The 16,941-nt window shown below is 45.8% G+C and overlaps 1 protein-coding gene across 11 annotated transcripts in view; it reads left to right on the top strand.

Moving 5' to 3' along the window:
• The window catches only part of usp42 (ubiquitin specific peptidase 42), a 147,133-nt gene that overhangs the window by 82,571 nt on the left and 47,621 nt on the right, over positions 1-16,941 (top strand). For all 11 annotated transcript variants that reach the window (XM_072481510.1, XM_072481509.1, XM_072481512.1 and 8 more), the window contains 2 exons: positions 14,871-14,982; positions 16,181-16,321. In XM_072481510.1, coding sequence (XP_072337611.1) covers positions 14,871-14,982; positions 16,181-16,321 — 253 coding nt within the window. The remainder of the gene's footprint in view (positions 1-14,870; positions 14,983-16,180; positions 16,322-16,941) is intronic.

Below are 16,941 nucleotides of genomic sequence, written 5' to 3'. Positions count from 1 at the left end.
GTACCCCTATTTAGTTGAAAATAACTTTAGCTCAGGGCATTAGTACGTGCACTGGTGGTGGGGGCCCTGTACAAAAGCCCCATCCATGATATAAATTTTGAATCAAAGCTAAACCGTCCGAGGATTTCAAAGAGGTACCCCACTCAACCCTATCAAATGCTTTTGCACTGTCCATCAAAATAATCACCTCTGGCTCGGGCTCTAAAGAGGACGGCAACACAACATTTAACAATCTTCTCATGTCGGCCGACCCACATTCCATGGGATCCTTGTCCTTCAGGTCCCTGTCCAACATGGCCGGCAACACAGGCACAGGGCGAATGTGCAAACTCCACACGGACAGTGACCCAGGGCCGGATCGAACCCGGGTCCTCGGCATCTGTGCTAGCCACTGTGCCGCCATGTCACCCTCAAATGTTTTCAAGATAGTTTCTGTCAACTGTCTTGGAACCAACCAGAGAGTAGGGTATACTAGAACTGATGTTCTGTAACAAGATAGGAGTAATTAATAATCTCATAGTAAAGGTGCCCCTGGGTAGCAGCGACCATAATAGGATTGAATTTTACGTTTCGCTTGAGGGAGAGAGGGATGTGACTAAACATGTTTTAATTAAATAAGGGCATGAGACTGAGCGAGCTAAACAGAATTGGCAAATTAGATTAATCAATGGGTCAATAGTGATGCAGTGGAAACTATTTAAGGGGATATTTCAAAATGCACAGAACAGATACATCCAAAAGGGCACAAAAAAGTCCAAGGGACAGACTCCCCATCCATGGTTAACTAGAAAGGTTAAAGATTGTCCACTAGAAAGGTTAAAGATTGTATCAAAGTTGAAGAAAAAGCATGTAATCATGCAAAGACAGGTGGTAGGTCAAAAGATTGAACAGAATATAAGGAACAGGATAACTAAAAGATCAATGAGGGTGGGGAAAAATTGGAGTAGGATAGAAAGCTAGCCAGAAACACAAACAGATGGTAAGGGTTTTTATAAATATTTTAAAAAGACTTCTGGTTGCGGCTATGCCTAGGTAGGTCGCACGTTCGGCAGTTCCCGCCAAGAACGGACTTTTGGGCCCTTTTGAGGAGCCCCAGCGGCACTTGTACGACGGTTCCCAGTGTGGGAAGGAGATAGTAAGGTTCCCCCAGCACTGTATGGAGTGGACCAGGAGTGGAGCGATCAAAAAAGTGGTTTTGGAGCAGCAAAGAGCAGTGGTCGCGGGAGCAGCAAGAGTTTCTTAAAAACTGCTTTGCGGAGCTGAGAGCAGAAATGCTGGTGCTAATGAAGGCGTTGATCGAAAAGCTGGTGGAGGCCCAGAAGGCCCAAGGGGTGGTGATTCGGGAGGTGCGGTAGAAGGCCTCAGAGAACGAGGACGAGATTTTGGGCCTGGCGGTAAAGGTGGAGGCGCACGAGGCGCTACGCAAGAAGTGGCAGGAGAAGTTTGAGGACCTGGCGAACAGGTCGAGGAGCAAGAATCTTCGGATTCTGGGTCTCCCTGAAGGAGTGGAGGGGTCCGACGCTGGGGCATATGTAGTTACAATGCTCAACACGCTGATGGGTGCAGGAGCTTTCCCGAGGCCCCTGAAGCTGGATGGGGCTCATGGAGTCCTGGCAAGGAGACCTAAAGCCAACGAGCCGCCAAGGGCTGTAGTGGTGAGGTTCCACCGCTTTATGGACAGTGAGTGTGTCCTGAGATGGGCGAAGAAAGAACGGAGCAGCAAGTGGGAGAATATGGACATCCGTGTCTACCAGGACTGGAGTGCGGAGGTGGCCAAGAAGAGGGATGGTTTTAATCGGGCCAAGGCGGTTCTCCATCGGAAGGGGGTGAAGTTTGGAATGCTGCAGCCAGCACGATTGTGGGTCACGTTCCAGGACCGTCACCACTATTTTGAGACGCCAGATGAGGCGTGGACCTTTATTCAGACTGAAAAGCTGGACTCGAACTGAGGGTTTGTTGTGGGGGGGGGGTGTTTACTGTATTTTGGGGGTGTTCTTCTGGTTTCGGGTTGGGAAGAGGGGAAATAGGAAGAGGTGAGTGGATATGATGTGGGGGCTGTGGGAGAGTGTGGGTGCTGCTGATGAAGGGGGGGTTGGAAGCCCAGGGTTGGGGAGCTGGGGCATAGGGGGCGGGGCCAGCTCAGATGGAAAGCACGGGCTTTTCCCCTGCGCGAAGTGAGGGGCGGGGCCTGGGGGAAAGGGTGGTGCTGGAGGAGAGCGCACATTGATCGACAGAGAGGGGCGGGGGGATTCCCACTGGGGGGTCATTGGAATGGCGGGAGTGGCCGGGGTCAGCAGGAGTCAGCTGACTTACGGAAGTGTAATGGGGGGAGCAAAATGGCTGGACGGTGATCTGGATGGGGGGCGGGGGGTTTTGGAGACTGGGGTGGCCACAGGGGAGTTGGAGGTGGAAGAGGGTGTCGGGGTGGGGGTCCGCCGCCTGGGGGACTGGAGGGTGTGGGAGGTGCGGGCACGTGGCTGGCCTAAAAAGGGGGATGGCTAGTCCGGGGGGGGGGGGCGCGGGCGAGTGAGTAGCCCCCTGATCCGGCTGATAACATGCTATGTGAGGGGCCTGAATGGGCCGATCAAGAGGGCCCGGGTGTTCGTGCACTTAAAGGGACAGAAGGCAGACATGGTCATGCTCCAGGAGACACACTTGAAGGTGGCAGATCAGGTCAGGCTGAGAAAGGGATGGGTCGGGCAGGTCTTTTACTCGGGGCTGGATACGAAGAATAGAGGGGTTGCGATACTGGTGGGGAAGCGGGTGTCGTTTGAGGCGATTAATATTGTGGCAGATAATGGTGGTCTATACGCGATGGAGTGGTAGGTTGCAGGGTACGCGGGTGGTACTGGTGAACGTATATGCCCCGAATTGGGATGATGCCGGATTTATGAAACGTATGTTGGGACGGATCCCAGATCTGGAGGCAGGGAGCTTGATAATGGGGGGGTGGGGGAGAAGCAGGTGGCTGGTTTGGGGGCGCCTATTGGGCTGGAGGAGCTGGTTAAAGGATTGAGGAGCATGCAGGTGGGGAAGGCCCCGGGACCGGATGGGTTCCCAGTTGCATTTTACAGAAAGTATGTGGACCTGCTGGGCCCGCTGCTGGTGAGAACTTTTAATGAGGCGAGGGAGGAGGGGACCCTACCTTGGACAATGTCCTGGGCGCTGATCTCATTGATTTTGAAGCGGGACAAGAATCCATTGCAATGTGGATCGTATAGGCCAATTTCGCTCCTCAATGTATACGCTAAGCTGTTGGCGAAGGTGCTGGCTACGAGGATTGAGGACTGTGTCCCGGGGGTGATCCATGAGGACCAGATGGGGTTTGTGAGGGGCAGGCAATTTAACACGAATGTGCGGAGGCTCTTAAATGTGATCATGATGCCCTCGGTGGAGGGGGAAGCGGAGGTAGTGGCGGCTATGGACGCGGAGAAGGCCTTTGATTGGGTAGAGTGGGAGTATCTCTGGGAAGTGCTTGGGAGGTTTGGGTTCGGGGAAGGGTTCATAAGATGGGTCAGGCTGTTATATAGGGCTCCAGTGGCGAGTGTGGCCACGGACCGACGGAGGTCGGAGTACTTTAGGGTGTACCGCGGGACGAATCGGGGGTGTCCCTTATCCCCCTTGTCGTTTGCACTGGCAATTGAGCTGCTGGCCATGGCACTGAGGGAGTCTAGGAACTGGAGGGGATTGGTCCGGGGGGGGGGGGGGGGGAACAACACCAGGTGTCGTTCTATGCTGATGACCTGTTGATATATGTTGCAGACCCAGTGGAGGGGATGGCGGAGGTTATGCGGATCCTTAGGGAGCTTGGAGACTTCTCGGGCTATAAGCTCACGTGGGAAAGAATGAGCCCATTGTGGTGCATGCGGGGGACCAGGGAAGGGTGATAGACGAGCTACCGCTGAAGAGGGCAGAGAGGAGCTTCCGATACCTGGGGATCCAGGTAGCTAGGAGCTGGGGGGCCCTGCACAAGCTCAATTTGGTGGAACAGATGGAGGATTTCAAGAGATGGGATATGCTGCCACTCTCCCTGGCGGGTAAGGTGCAGTCGGTCAAGATGACGGTCCTCCCGAGGTTCCTGTTTGTGTTCCAGTGCCTGCCCGTCCTAATCCCCAAGGCTTTTTTAAAACGGGTAAGCAGGAGTATTATGGGATTCGTATGGGCGAATAAGACCCCAAGGATGAAAAGGGTGTTTTTGGAGCGTAGCAGGGACGGAGGAGGCTGGCGCTGCCGAATCTATGTGGCTATTATTGGGAAGCTAATGTGGCGATAATCTGTAAGTGGGTAATGGAGGGAGAGGGGGCGGCGTGGAAGAGGCTAGAGGTGGCGTCTTGTGTGGGTACAAGTCTGGGGGAGCTGGTGAAGGCATCGTTGCTGCTTCCGCCGACAAGATACACCACAAGTCCGGTGGTGGCGGCGGCTCTGAAGATCTGGGGGCAGTGGAGGCGACATAGGGGCGAGGTGGGGGCCTCGGTCTGGTCCCCTATACGAGAGAACCACAGGTTCGTTCCGGGTAAGATGGATGGGGGCTTTCTGAGCTGGCATCGGGCAGGGATTAAAAGAATGGGGTACCTATTCATCGATGGGACTTTTGCGAGCCATGGGGCGCTAGAGGAGAAATTTGGATTATCTCCCGGAAATGCTTTTAGGTACATGCAAGTGAGGGCGTTTGTGAGACGGCAGGTGAGGGAATTTCCGCTGCTCCCAGCACGAAGGATTTAGGACAGGGTGATTTCGGGTGTATGGGTTGGAGAAGGCAAGGTCTCGGCGATCTATCAGGAACAGCAGGAGGCGGAGGAGGCCTCGGTGGAGGAGTTAAAGGGTAAGTGGGAGGAGGAGCTGGGGGAGGAGCTGGATGAAGATCTGTGGGCTGATGCCTTGAGTAGGGTTAATTCTTCCTCCTCTTACACCAGGCTCAGTCTAATACAGTTCAAAGTTGTCCATAGGGCGCATATGACAGGGGCGAGGATGAGTAGGTTTTTTTGGGGTGGAGGACAGGTGTGTGAGGTGCTCGGGGAGCCCAGCAAATCACGCCCATATGTTCTGGACGTGCCCGGCGCTGGAGGGGTTCTGGAGGGGCTTTGCAAGGACCATGTCCAAAGTGGTGAACACCCGGGTCAAACCGAGCTGGGGGATAGCATTATTTGGGGTATCGGACGATCCGGGAGTGCAGGAGCCGAAAGAGGCTGGTGTTCTGGCCTTTGCGTCCCTGGTAGCCCGGCGGAGGATCCTACTAATGTGGAGGGATGCGAAGCCTCCAAGCGTGGAAGCTTGGATTAACGATATGGCAGGGTTCATCAAGCTGGAAAGGATAAAGTTTGCCTTGCGAGGGTCTGTGCAGGGGTTCTGCAGGCGGTGGCAACTGTTCCTAGACTTACTCGCGAAACGTTAGGTGGAGGTCAACAGCAACAGCAACCCGAGGGGGGGGGGGGGGGGGGTTCTGTTTTGTTTAGGTTAGAGTGGGGCGTTTTCCTTACTGGCGTGTTTATTTGTTAAATAGGGGGTTATTGTATTTTGTTGGAAATCTCATGTATAATTTTTGCTTGTTTTGTGCTTTATTTTTTTCTGTTTGGAGTGTTTTGCTGAAAATTGTTGAAAATTGAACAAATATGTATATTTTAAAAAATATTTTAAAAAGAAAGGCATTAACAAAGTGAACATTGGTCCTAGAAAGTGAGTCTGGTGATTTGATAATGGAAACCAAGGAGAACAGGTGTTTTGCATCAGCCTTCACTAGAGAATACAAATAACATCCCAGAAGCAGCTATAAACCAGGAAAGAGAGGGATGAACCCAGAAAAATTGCAATCACCAGAGAAGTGGTGCTGAGTAAACTGTTGGAACCCCGGGCTGACAAGTGCCTCGGTCTCAATGGACTTAATCCTGAGGTCTTAAAAGAAGTGGCTGGTGAGATAGTTGATGCATTAGGTCTTGGGTGGGGGGGGGGGTGTCTATGGACGCGGAGGAGACATTTGACCGTGTGGAGTGGCTGTACTTATTCGAGGTTTTGGGGCCGTTCAAGTTTGGGGAGGAGTTTGTCGACTGGGTGAGATTGTTGTATAGGGGCGAGTATGCGGACCAATGGTGTCAATTTGCAGTATTTTGGGTTGCACTGGAGGAACGAGGCAGGGGTGACCACTGTCTCCTTCGCGATTGAACTGTTGGCAATGGCAATTAGGGCTTCGATGGGGTGGCGAGGCATTGAGAGGGGGGTGCAGCACAGAGTATCTTTCTATGCGGATGACCTCTTGTTATATATTGTGAACCCGGTTGAAAGTTTTAACAAGGTTATGGAAATCTTAGGGGAGTTCAGTCTTTTCCGGTGTATAAGCTCAATATGGGGGAAACGTGAGATATTCCCAATCAATGCCCAGGGTGGGAGAAGGGGAAGTTAAGGAGGCTGGTGAAGACGTATCATAAAGTGCCACATCACAGGTTATTGCAGAAAATAAAAGGTCATGTTATGTGGGATAAAATATTAGCATGGATAGAAAATTGGCTGGCTAACAGGAAGCAAAGAGTAGGCGTAGGTGGGTCTTTTTCAAGTTGGCAAAGGTGTAATGAATGGTGTGCCACAGGGATCAGTGCTGGGACTTCCAACTGTTTACAATTTATATAAATGACTTGGATGGAGGGATGGTTGCCAAATTTGCTGGTGATCCAGATAGTTGGAAATTAAGTTGTGTAAAGGACATGGGGCTGCAAAAGGATATAGATAGGTTAAGTTAATGGGCAAAGATCTGACAAATGGGAGTATAATGTGGGCAAATGTGAAATTGTCCATTTTGGCAGGAACAATTTAACAAAAAAAGCATATTATCTAAATAGTGAGAGATTGCAGAAATCTGAGGTGCAGAGGGATCTGGATGTCCTAGTGCATGAATCACAAAAGGTTAGTATGCAGGTACAGCAAGTAATTTGGACAACCAATAGAATGTGATCATTTATTGATAGGGGAATTTAATATAAAAGTGGGGAGCTTATGCTTCAATTGTACAGGGCACTGGTGAAACCACATTTGGAGTATTGTGTACAGTATTGGTCTCCTTATTTTAGGAAGTAATTTCAAGAAGGTTTACTAGACTAATACCTGGAATGGGTGGATTGTCTTACGAGGAAACGTTCAACAGGCTGAGCTTGTATCATCTGCTGGAATTTAGAACAGTAAGAGGCGACTTGATTGAAACAAATAAGATCTTGAGGGATCTTGACATTGTGGATGTGGGAGGATCTAAAACTTTGGGTCATTGTTTAAGAGTAAGAGATTGCCCATTTAAAACAGATGAGGCGAAATGCCTTCTAAGGGTTATGAGAGTTTTTGGAACTCTTCCTGAAAAGGCGATGGCAGCAGAGGTTTTGAATATTTTTGAGGCGGGGTGAATAAATTCTTGGTAAGCAAGGGGATAATAGATGATCAGGGGTAGGCAGGTTGTAGATTTGAGGTTACCATCCGATTAGCCATGATCTTATTAAATAGCGGATTAGACTCAAGGAGCCAAATGGCCTACTCCTCCTTGTCTGTATGTTCAAGGGTAAAGGAAGAGATATTGTTATAAGAACAAAGAAAAGTACAGCACAGGAACAGGCCCTTCGGCCCTCCAAGCCTGTGCTGATCATTATGTCCTAACTTTTTTAAAAACCTTCTAACCGTACTCGGCCCATATCTCTCTATTTCCTCCCTATTCATATATCCATCCAGATGCCTCTTAAATGTTGCTCACATGCCTGCATACACCACATCCTCTGGCAGTGCGTTCCAGACACTCGCGACTCTCTGCGTGAAAAACCTACCCCGCACATCTCCCTTAAACTTTCCCCCTCTCTGCTTGAACCTGTGCCCCCTTGTAATTGACACTTCCACCCTTGGAAAAAGCCTCTGACTATCCACCCTGTCTATGCCCCTCATAATGTTGTAGACCTCTATCAGGTCTCCCCTCAGCCTCTGCCTTCACAATGAAAATAATCCTAGTTTATTCAACCGCTCCTCATAGCCAATACCCGAGGGACCAGGCAATCTTCTTTGCACTCTCTCCAAAGCTGTCCTTCAGATAATGTGGTGACCAGAACTGCACGCAATACTCCAAATGCAGCCTAACCAAGGTTTTATGTAGCTGCAACATGATTTCCTAACTCCTGTACTCAATGCCTCAGCTGATGAAGGCAAGCATACCATATGCCGCCTTAATCACCTTGGCCACCTATGTTACACTTTTAGGGAACTGTGGACCTGCACACCCAGATCGCACTGAATGTTAATGTTTCTAAGGGTTCTGTCATTTCCAGTATAATTCATACCTAGATTTGATCCTTCAAAATGCATCATCTCGCATTTGTCCAGATTAAACGCCATATGCCATTTCTGTGCCCAAGTCTCCAATCTATCTATATCCCGTTGTACCCTCTGACAATCCTCGGCACTATCAGCAACTCTGCCAATCTTCGTGTCATCTGCAAACGTGCTAATCAGACGACCCACATTTTCTCCACATGATTTATATATACTACAAACAACAGAGATCCCAGCACTGATCCCTGCGGGGCACCAGTAGCTACAGATCTCCATTCTGAAAAACACCCTTCCGCCGCTACTCTCCTGTTTCTATAATCAAGTCAGTTCTGCATTCATCTAGCCAGCCCACCCCAAATCTCATGTGATTTTAATTTTTGTGCCAGTCTGCTATTTGGGACCTTGTCAAACGTCTTACTAAAGTCCATATAAACTACATTCACAGTCTCTTCCCTCATCAATTTTTTTTGTCACCTCTTCAAAAAAACTCAATCAAATTGGTGAGACATGACCTTCCCCGTACCATGCTATCTGTCACTAACTAGCCCATTTTCCTCCAAATGTGCATATATCCTGTCCCTCAGTATCTTTTCCACAAGCTTCCCCACCACTGATGTCAAGCTCACCAGCCTATAACTGCTGGATTATCGCTGGTTCCTTTCTTAAACAAGGGAACAACATTGGCTATTCTCCAGTCCTCTGGAACCTCGTTGGTGGTCAAAAAGGATGTGAAGATATTTGTTCAGGCCCCGGCTATTTCTCTTCCCGCAGTAACCGGGATAGATCTCACCTGGCCCCGGGGACTTGTCCATCTTAATGCAATTCAGAATACTCAATACTTTCTCCTTTGATATATTGACGTTCTTGAGAGCATTCACACACCTATCCCTGACCTCAACATCCGCTATGTCCTGCTCCCTGGTGAACACCGATGCAAAGCACTCATTGGGGATTTTGGATTGGATTGGATTTGTTTATTGTCATGTGTACCGAGGTACAGTGAAAAGTATTTTTCTGTGAGCAGCTCAACAGATCATTAAGTACATGGGAAGAAAAGGGAAGAAAAGAAAATACATAATAGGGCAACACAACATAAAAGAGAGAGGTTAGTAATAATGTTAGTTTTAGAATAAATTTTTAAAAGATTAGAACGAGTATAAGTTAATTAAAAAGTGGATCTGTTTGGGAGAGCTCGCAGAGAGTCGCCTCGCTCCGGAGCCATCTTGAGATTAGTCAGATTTCACCCACTTCCTGTGGTTCCAGGCATAACTTCCCTCCAATGGGAAGTGTGTGGGCCTACTCTTTCTCTTGCTCCTAATATATGCATAAAAAGCCTTGGGATTCTCCTTGGCCATGTTTGCTAAAGACATTTCATGGCCCCTTTTAGCCCTAATTCCAAATTTAAGTTCCTTCCTGCTTTCACTGTACTCCTCAAAGGCTTCGTCAGCTTTTAGATGCCTAGACCTATCATTTGCTTTTTTCCTTTTGATAAGCTTACAATTTCCCTTGTCATCCATGGTTCCCGAATCCTGCCATTTCAACCTTCATTTTTGCAGGGACATGCCTGTCCTGCACTTAAACTGGCCTCTCCCACATGTCAGATGTGGATTTGCCCTCAAATAGCCGCTCCCAAACCACATTCCCCAATTCCTGTCTAATTTGGATGTAATTGTCCCTTGCCCAATTAAGCACCCTCATCCTCGGGCCACTCGTGTCCTTATCCATGACTACTTGAAATCTTATGGAATTATGGTCGTTAAGCCCAAAATGCTCCCCCACTGAAATATCAATCACCTGGCCAGACACATTCCCCAATACCAAGTCTAGTACGGCCCCTCTCAGGTTGGATTGTCAAAAAGCCCTCCTGGACACATCTAACAAATTGTTCTCCATCCAAGCCCCTGTCTGTAAGGGATTCCCAGTCAATATGGGGGAAAGTTAAAGTCACCCGTCACAACTACCCTGCTTTTTTCATACCGTTTCAGTATCTGACTACACAACTGCTCCTGTGGGCTGGTCTGTAGTACACTCCCAACATTGTGATTTCACCCTTCTTATTCCTGAACTCCACCCATAATGCCTCGCTACTAGATCCTTCCAATGTGTCCTCCCTCAATACAGTTGTGACCGGCTCCCTAATCAGCAATGCAAACTCCCCATCTCTTTTCTTTCCCCTTCTGTCCCACCTGAAACAACAATATCCAGGAATGTTAAGCTGCCAGTCCTGTTCCTCTTTTAACCATGTATCCGTAATTGCAATGACATCATAGTTCAAGCTCTCATATTCCATATTCGTAGCCAAAGCTACCTGTAAGCTTCATGTGATGCCACCAGTAAAATTTTGATTCTGGTTGACCACCTTGTTTGTCTGTATTATTTCATTTATCGTATCTTAAACCCTTCCAAGATTTTTAATGCTGAATGAACAAATAGTGTCCTCTTGCATCCTCAAGTTGTCAGCCACTTGATTCATTTTTGCTAACTTTTTAATTGTCTCTTCATTACTTTATTGTACTCTCACATGCTTTCTATACTTATTCTATTTGCTACTGTTGACCCTGCCATTTCTCCTATTCCTAGCCATTCTGTTCAAGCTCATTTCCTTTCCCATTTAGTTTCTTCAGTCTCCTCTTTCATAGCCCTTGGCTTCTGTTTCAAATTTTGTATTAGGTGATGATGCAGCTGTACAAAACTTTGGTACGGCCACATTTTGAGTACTGTGTACAGTTCTGGTCGCCTCATTTTAGGAAGGATGTGGAAGCTTTGGAAAAGGTGCAAAGGAGATTTACCAGGATGTTGCCTGGAATGGAGAGTAGGTCTTACGAGGAAAGGTTGAGGGTGCTAGGTCTTTACTCGTTAGAACGGAGAAGGATGAGGGGCGACTTGATAGAGGTTTATAAGATGATCAGGGGAATAGATAGAGTAGACAGTCAGAGACTTTTTCCCCGGGTGGAACAAACCATCACAAGGGGACATAAATTTAAGGTGAATGGTGGAAGATTTAGGGGGGGGATGTCAGAGGTAGGTTCTTTACCCAGAGAGTAGTGGGGGCATGGAATGCACTGCCTGTGGAAGTAGTTGAGTCGGAAACATTAGGGACCTTCAAGCAGCTATTGGATAGGTACATGGATTACGGTAGAATGATATAGTGTAGATTAATTTGTTCTTAAGGGCAGCAAGATAGCACTGTGGATAGCTCAATTGCTTCACAGCTCCAGGGTCCCAGGTTCGATTCCGGCTTAGGTCACTGTCTGTGCGGAGTCTGCACATCCTCCCCGTGTGTGCGTGGATTTCCTCCGGGTGCTCTGGTTTCCTCCCACAGTTCAAAGATGTGCAGGTTAGGTGGATTGGCCATGATAAATTGCCCTTCGTGTTGGGTGGAGGTGTTGACCTTGGGTAGGGTGCTCTTTCCAGACTCAATGGGCCGAATGGCCTCCTTCTGCACTGTAAATTCTATGATAATCTATGATTAATCGAGGACAAAGGTTCGGCACAACACCGTGGGCCGAAGGGCCTGTTCTGTGCTGTATTTTTATGTGTTCTATATAGTACAGTTTTTTATTCTGTTAGTTCCAGTCTGTTTACATTAGTTATTTAGTTAGACTAGGCAGATGGGTTTCTTCTTTTCTAGTCGCTTGCTGGAAAAGGGCAGGGAGTGGGACCAGCTGAGTTGCTCTTGCAGAGAGAGAGCAGGCACAGACAGAAAGGGCCCAATGGCCTCCTCCTGTAACCATTATGATTTTATTGAATATTAGTCTCATTTTCAGCAAAGATCCTTCATCATAGTTTCCCTTTTCTCATTCCAAGTGTAATTTACGCATTTGAGGCCGTCGTTTACCTGTGACAAAGACCATTGTGACATCCATTCTTTATTCAGCATCTGCCTGCTTTTTCTAGGGATTACAAAAACAGAAAATACAGGACAGTGTCAGCAGGTCTGACAGCATCCATGGAGAGAAAAGCTTTGACAAAGACCTGCTGAGATTGTCCAGTATTTTCTGTTTTTGTTTCAGATTCCAGCATCTGCAGTACTTTGCACTGATCCCCCTGACATTTTGTATTGCATTTTCTTTCCCCATTTTGAATGGTCAATTTCAGATTGGTTTTCCCAATTTTATACAGACCTTTCAGTTGTCAGCTCGCCTAATGAAAGGAGGTATCCCTCCTTTGTTTTTATAACTAACAGCAAATCATCTATTGCAACAGGCTTTCTAGTTTAACCTGCCTTTCCACTCAAAAGCAGGTTGAAGTGCCTGAAGTTCTGAATGTGTAAGACTAAAACTAGTACAGCAAGCAATTTGGCAATAGAAGTTAATTAAGCTCTTGCTTGTGAAGCTATAGAGGGTGGAGGTGGAGTTAATGGAATGCTAGCTGTTTCTGAAATTATTTTTTTTTACTTTTTAAATTAATCCATGCCATGCATTTTTAATATAATGTATGAAACTAATTTCCCATATTTTTCCGTAACTTGCATTCCGGGTCACGATCTTAAATTTAGAACATTCAACAACTATTTTGCATACTCATACAGGGTCATAAGCTCTGCAAATGCCACAATTGCAAACCCAGGAACTATACACAACATGCATAACTGAAAGTGCAAACCCATGTAAAAACCATTCCATGATTTAGTCACGCTAGTGAATGACTCCAAATCAGTTCAAAACAGAAAACACCAATATCTGCTAAACAATTGGCAATATTACTTTAACTTTCAGAATCGTGCAACTAGCAGCAAACATTTACACTTTGTGTTTGAACATGGAATCAAACAAGTCTTCCTTTAAACTTAAAGATATGAAATCCTGGGAGCGCAGTTTCTGTCCCATAGAAATTTTAACTTTACAGTGGACTTTTATCATCTTTCACTTTTTCCTAACATTTTGTGTTCAACTCTGAGAACTCTCTTAATAACATTTATGTGCTGTAACAGGCCTGTTATAACTCTGCACCTTGCACAATCCTTTAAAATTCTCAGGGTCAACGCGGCCGTTGACTCCATCTGATCTGCCTTGTTCCACAGATTTTGTGTTCCAGACTGCCTCATCTATCTGTTTCTGAGTGAAGCTTGCAACTCTCCCTGTTTTTCTTTTAAGGACAGATCAGATCGATCACCCAGATCTTCTCCACTTTTTTCAGCAAAACTTACTTCATGTTGATCATGTAGACCATCTCCATTTCTTTGTCATGCAAGTCCTCATGGTATCTATTTCTCTAGGATCTGACTCCCACATGGAGATGATCAGTCTCCCTATTCTGTGTTTTACCCCTTGCAACCACTCTCCCTCCCCTATGTGACTTATAAAAATTGAGAACTGGGCAGCTTGTCCAGCAGTTTCCCCTGCCACTAGCAAATCCTAATGCTGAACTTTCTACTTGTCTATCCTTTTTGAACAATTTAATTGCTGCTACTCATGTTTGTTACCTCTTGCTGCATTGTTGTTGACTGTGGAAGAAGTTTATCACTTTTCCCAGGGCAGATCTAAATAGAGTGGTTTGACAGCCATCCCCAACTTTCAAAAGATCTCAAGTTCAGGGCAAGGCTCACTTACCAATGCTGATACGTGGAGGGTAGGAAGAGGGTTCAAGAGAGCTAGCCTAATTGTGCACACAGGAAATTGTTCCTGTTGAAAGACCAGTGCATCTGACAAGGAAAACTACTGAAGAGAAACACCATATGTGGTCATGTGGCAGAAGGGAGCCAATAGGGGAGAACAAGGGTCTTGGCTGGAACTCCGTAACGTGCAACTAGACTGATGTTTAGTTCACGGTAGTACAATATTCAAAAAGGTGCATGGTGTAATAGCTGAAAAGTATCCAAATCTGAACATTGGGTAATCACAGTAGATTGTATTCTAATGTTTTTAAAATTCATTTACGGAATGTGGACGTCACTAGTTAGGCCAGCATTTATTGCCTATCCCTAGTTGCCCTTCAGTGAGTGGTGAGTTGCCTTCTTGAATCTCTTCCTACCAAGCTTAATAAAGACAAAATGAGAAAACTCTGGCATCTAGGGCTTGTGCTTGATTCAACTTCATAATTAGCAAATATTCAACATTTAGAGAGCCAGGTATGTGGTTTGAAATGACATGCTGCAGAATGCCTGCAAAGTGTTTAACTATACATCAGCATCCCCTTCATTTAAAAAAAAACTAAATTTAGAGTAGCCAATTCATTTTTTCCAATTGAGGGGCAATTTTAGTATGTTCAATCCATCTACCTTGCACATATCTTTGTGTTGTGGAGGCGAAACCCAAGCAAACACGGGGAGAATGTGCAAACTCCACACGGACAGTGACCCAGAACCGGGGTCAAACCTGAGACCTCGGCGCGTTGAGACTGCAGTACTACCACTGCGCCACCGTGCTGCCCTCAGCATCCCTTTCATGAACAAGTTATCCTGCAAAGCATCAGCAACACGAGCAATGAAGATTTCACTGTTTAAATTAACTTATTTGTGGTCTTATTATATAAATATCAATAAAAAAGACCAGAGTCATTTATATAACTTCTGACTTTATTGCATGGTCATGAAACAGATTGTTAGTTGATTTCTGACTAAGTTTCTTTCACATTGAAACCAGGTGTAAGAAAATGGTGCCTGCCTCAAAGAGATTCACCATCCATCGAGCTTCAAATGTACTGACACTCTCTCTGAAGCGTTTTGCAAACTTTACAGGTGGAAAGATTACAAAGGTATTTTGCAGATTTTGAAGTTCTATTTGACCTAAATAAGGCAGGAAATTCTAACTGGTTTGGGATGGGGGATTGTCTACCTCATAAGAGTATGTTGAAACATTTCATCAAATGACCTTTCGCAACCTGTAGCTTTTTTATATAGCTTGACTATTTCCCCCTTAATTATCTTGACTTTTGCCTTGCATACTGTCCAGTCAGCTTTTCAGACACGAGCTGGGTTGCAAATTTGAGGTTTGTGATGTGGCTGCTTCTGGAAAGTACAACTTTCCCATTCAGTTTCCTCCATTTGAAATTATCATATCTATTCTTTACCACGGCTACGGTCTATTTCTAACATCTACCCATTCACACGTCCTCTGCCTGGAATCAGATCTTGGTTCATTGCCTGCTGATGCTTCACCCTGAGCTGTTTTCTTGCCAGTTTTTTTGTCAGTGGTGGCTTGTCATTGCCTCCCAGTCTCGGGAGCGGGTGAGGAGGCAGGTCCCGAGTCTACCTCAGCTGCAATGGGAATCAATCCCACACTGAAGCTATGTTGAACAATATGCTAGCCAACTGAGCTAACCAGCTCCAAAAACAAAATATCCCGGGTAAAAATCCTGTTGCCACTCATTCTTTGATCTGATATGGTATGAGGTTGGTTAAATGTCAGGTGTTCATGGAGATGGTCTGACTTTATTTTAAATGGAATGTCTCAAAGACTGTGATTGTGCCCCCAAGAATCTTTTTCTCGGAAGTGGATAGACCCATGGACCATTCTGTTTTCTAAGCAGTGCAACAAAGTCTGCATATATTTCTATATATATTACTTCTCTGAGGCAAAATAATCCGGATGATTTGGAGAGACGGTATTGTAGTTTAATGTTGAGTAATTTTCATTGTGTTGATGGCAAAAATCTGAACATTTAAATAAAGACTTACATTTCTTTTGTGCCATTTGCATCCTCACGACTTCTTTAAATTGCTTAACAACCATTGAACTACTTTTGAAGTGTCATTATTGCTATAATGTAGAAGTACCCTTTTAAGTATGGAAAAATGCCATTCTACTCATTAAGATTGCTCCTTTTAATGCATGACATGTAATTTGTTGACTTAGACCTTCCATAATTTACTTAATCTTCTGGGCAGAGAAGAATCCAAGGAAAGAAATATGACATTTAATAAATGATTGGTAATTTAAGTCTTTCTTTTTAGGAAGTGAGGTACTCTGAGTATCTGGATGTTCGGCCCTATATGTCGCAGTCAAATGGAGAGCCAGTTGTGTATGTGCTTTATGCAGTATTGGTACACTCTGGATTCAGCTGCCATGCTGGACATTACTACTGTTATATCAAGGTAATTGTTCTCAAATTATACATAGAAACATACATTTCGGCCCTTCAAGCCTAGAAGCCATTCATTATGATCATATTTGATAATTAAATTCAATATCCTGACCGCCCACCCCCTCAACATACCTTGATTCCTTTTAGTCCCAAGAGCTATATCTATTTCCTTCTTGAAATTGCACAATGTTTTGGCCTCAACTACTATCTGTGGTAGTGAATTCCACAGATTCATCACTCTGGGTGGAGAAATTTCTCCTCGCCCAAGTCCAAAAAGGTTTACCTCTTTTCCTCAAACTATGACCCCCTAGTTCTGGACTCCCCCACCATTGGGAACATTCTTTCTGAATATACCCTGTCGAAACGTGTTAGAATTCTATAGGTTTCTATGAGATTCATTCTTCACTCCAATTAATAAATCCAATAGACTCCAATAAAATCCTAACCAATTTAGTCTCTCCTCAGATGACAGTCCCGCCATCCCAAGTAAAGTCCCTCTCGCTAGTAAACCTTTGCTGCACTCCGTCCATAATAAAAACATCCTCAGATAAAGACACCAAAACTACACACAGTACTCCAGGTATAATCTCACCAACATCTATACAATTGTAGTAAAACATTCCTATTTCT

This window comes from Scyliorhinus torazame, chromosome 17, assembly GCF_047496885.1.
Source record: "Scyliorhinus torazame isolate Kashiwa2021f chromosome 17, sScyTor2.1, whole genome shotgun sequence".
NCBI classification, from domain to species: Eukaryota; Metazoa; Chordata; class Chondrichthyes; order Carcharhiniformes; family Scyliorhinidae; genus Scyliorhinus; species Scyliorhinus torazame.
Note: the sequence above shows the minus strand (reverse complement) of the source record. Positions and strands in the feature narration are given on the sequence as shown.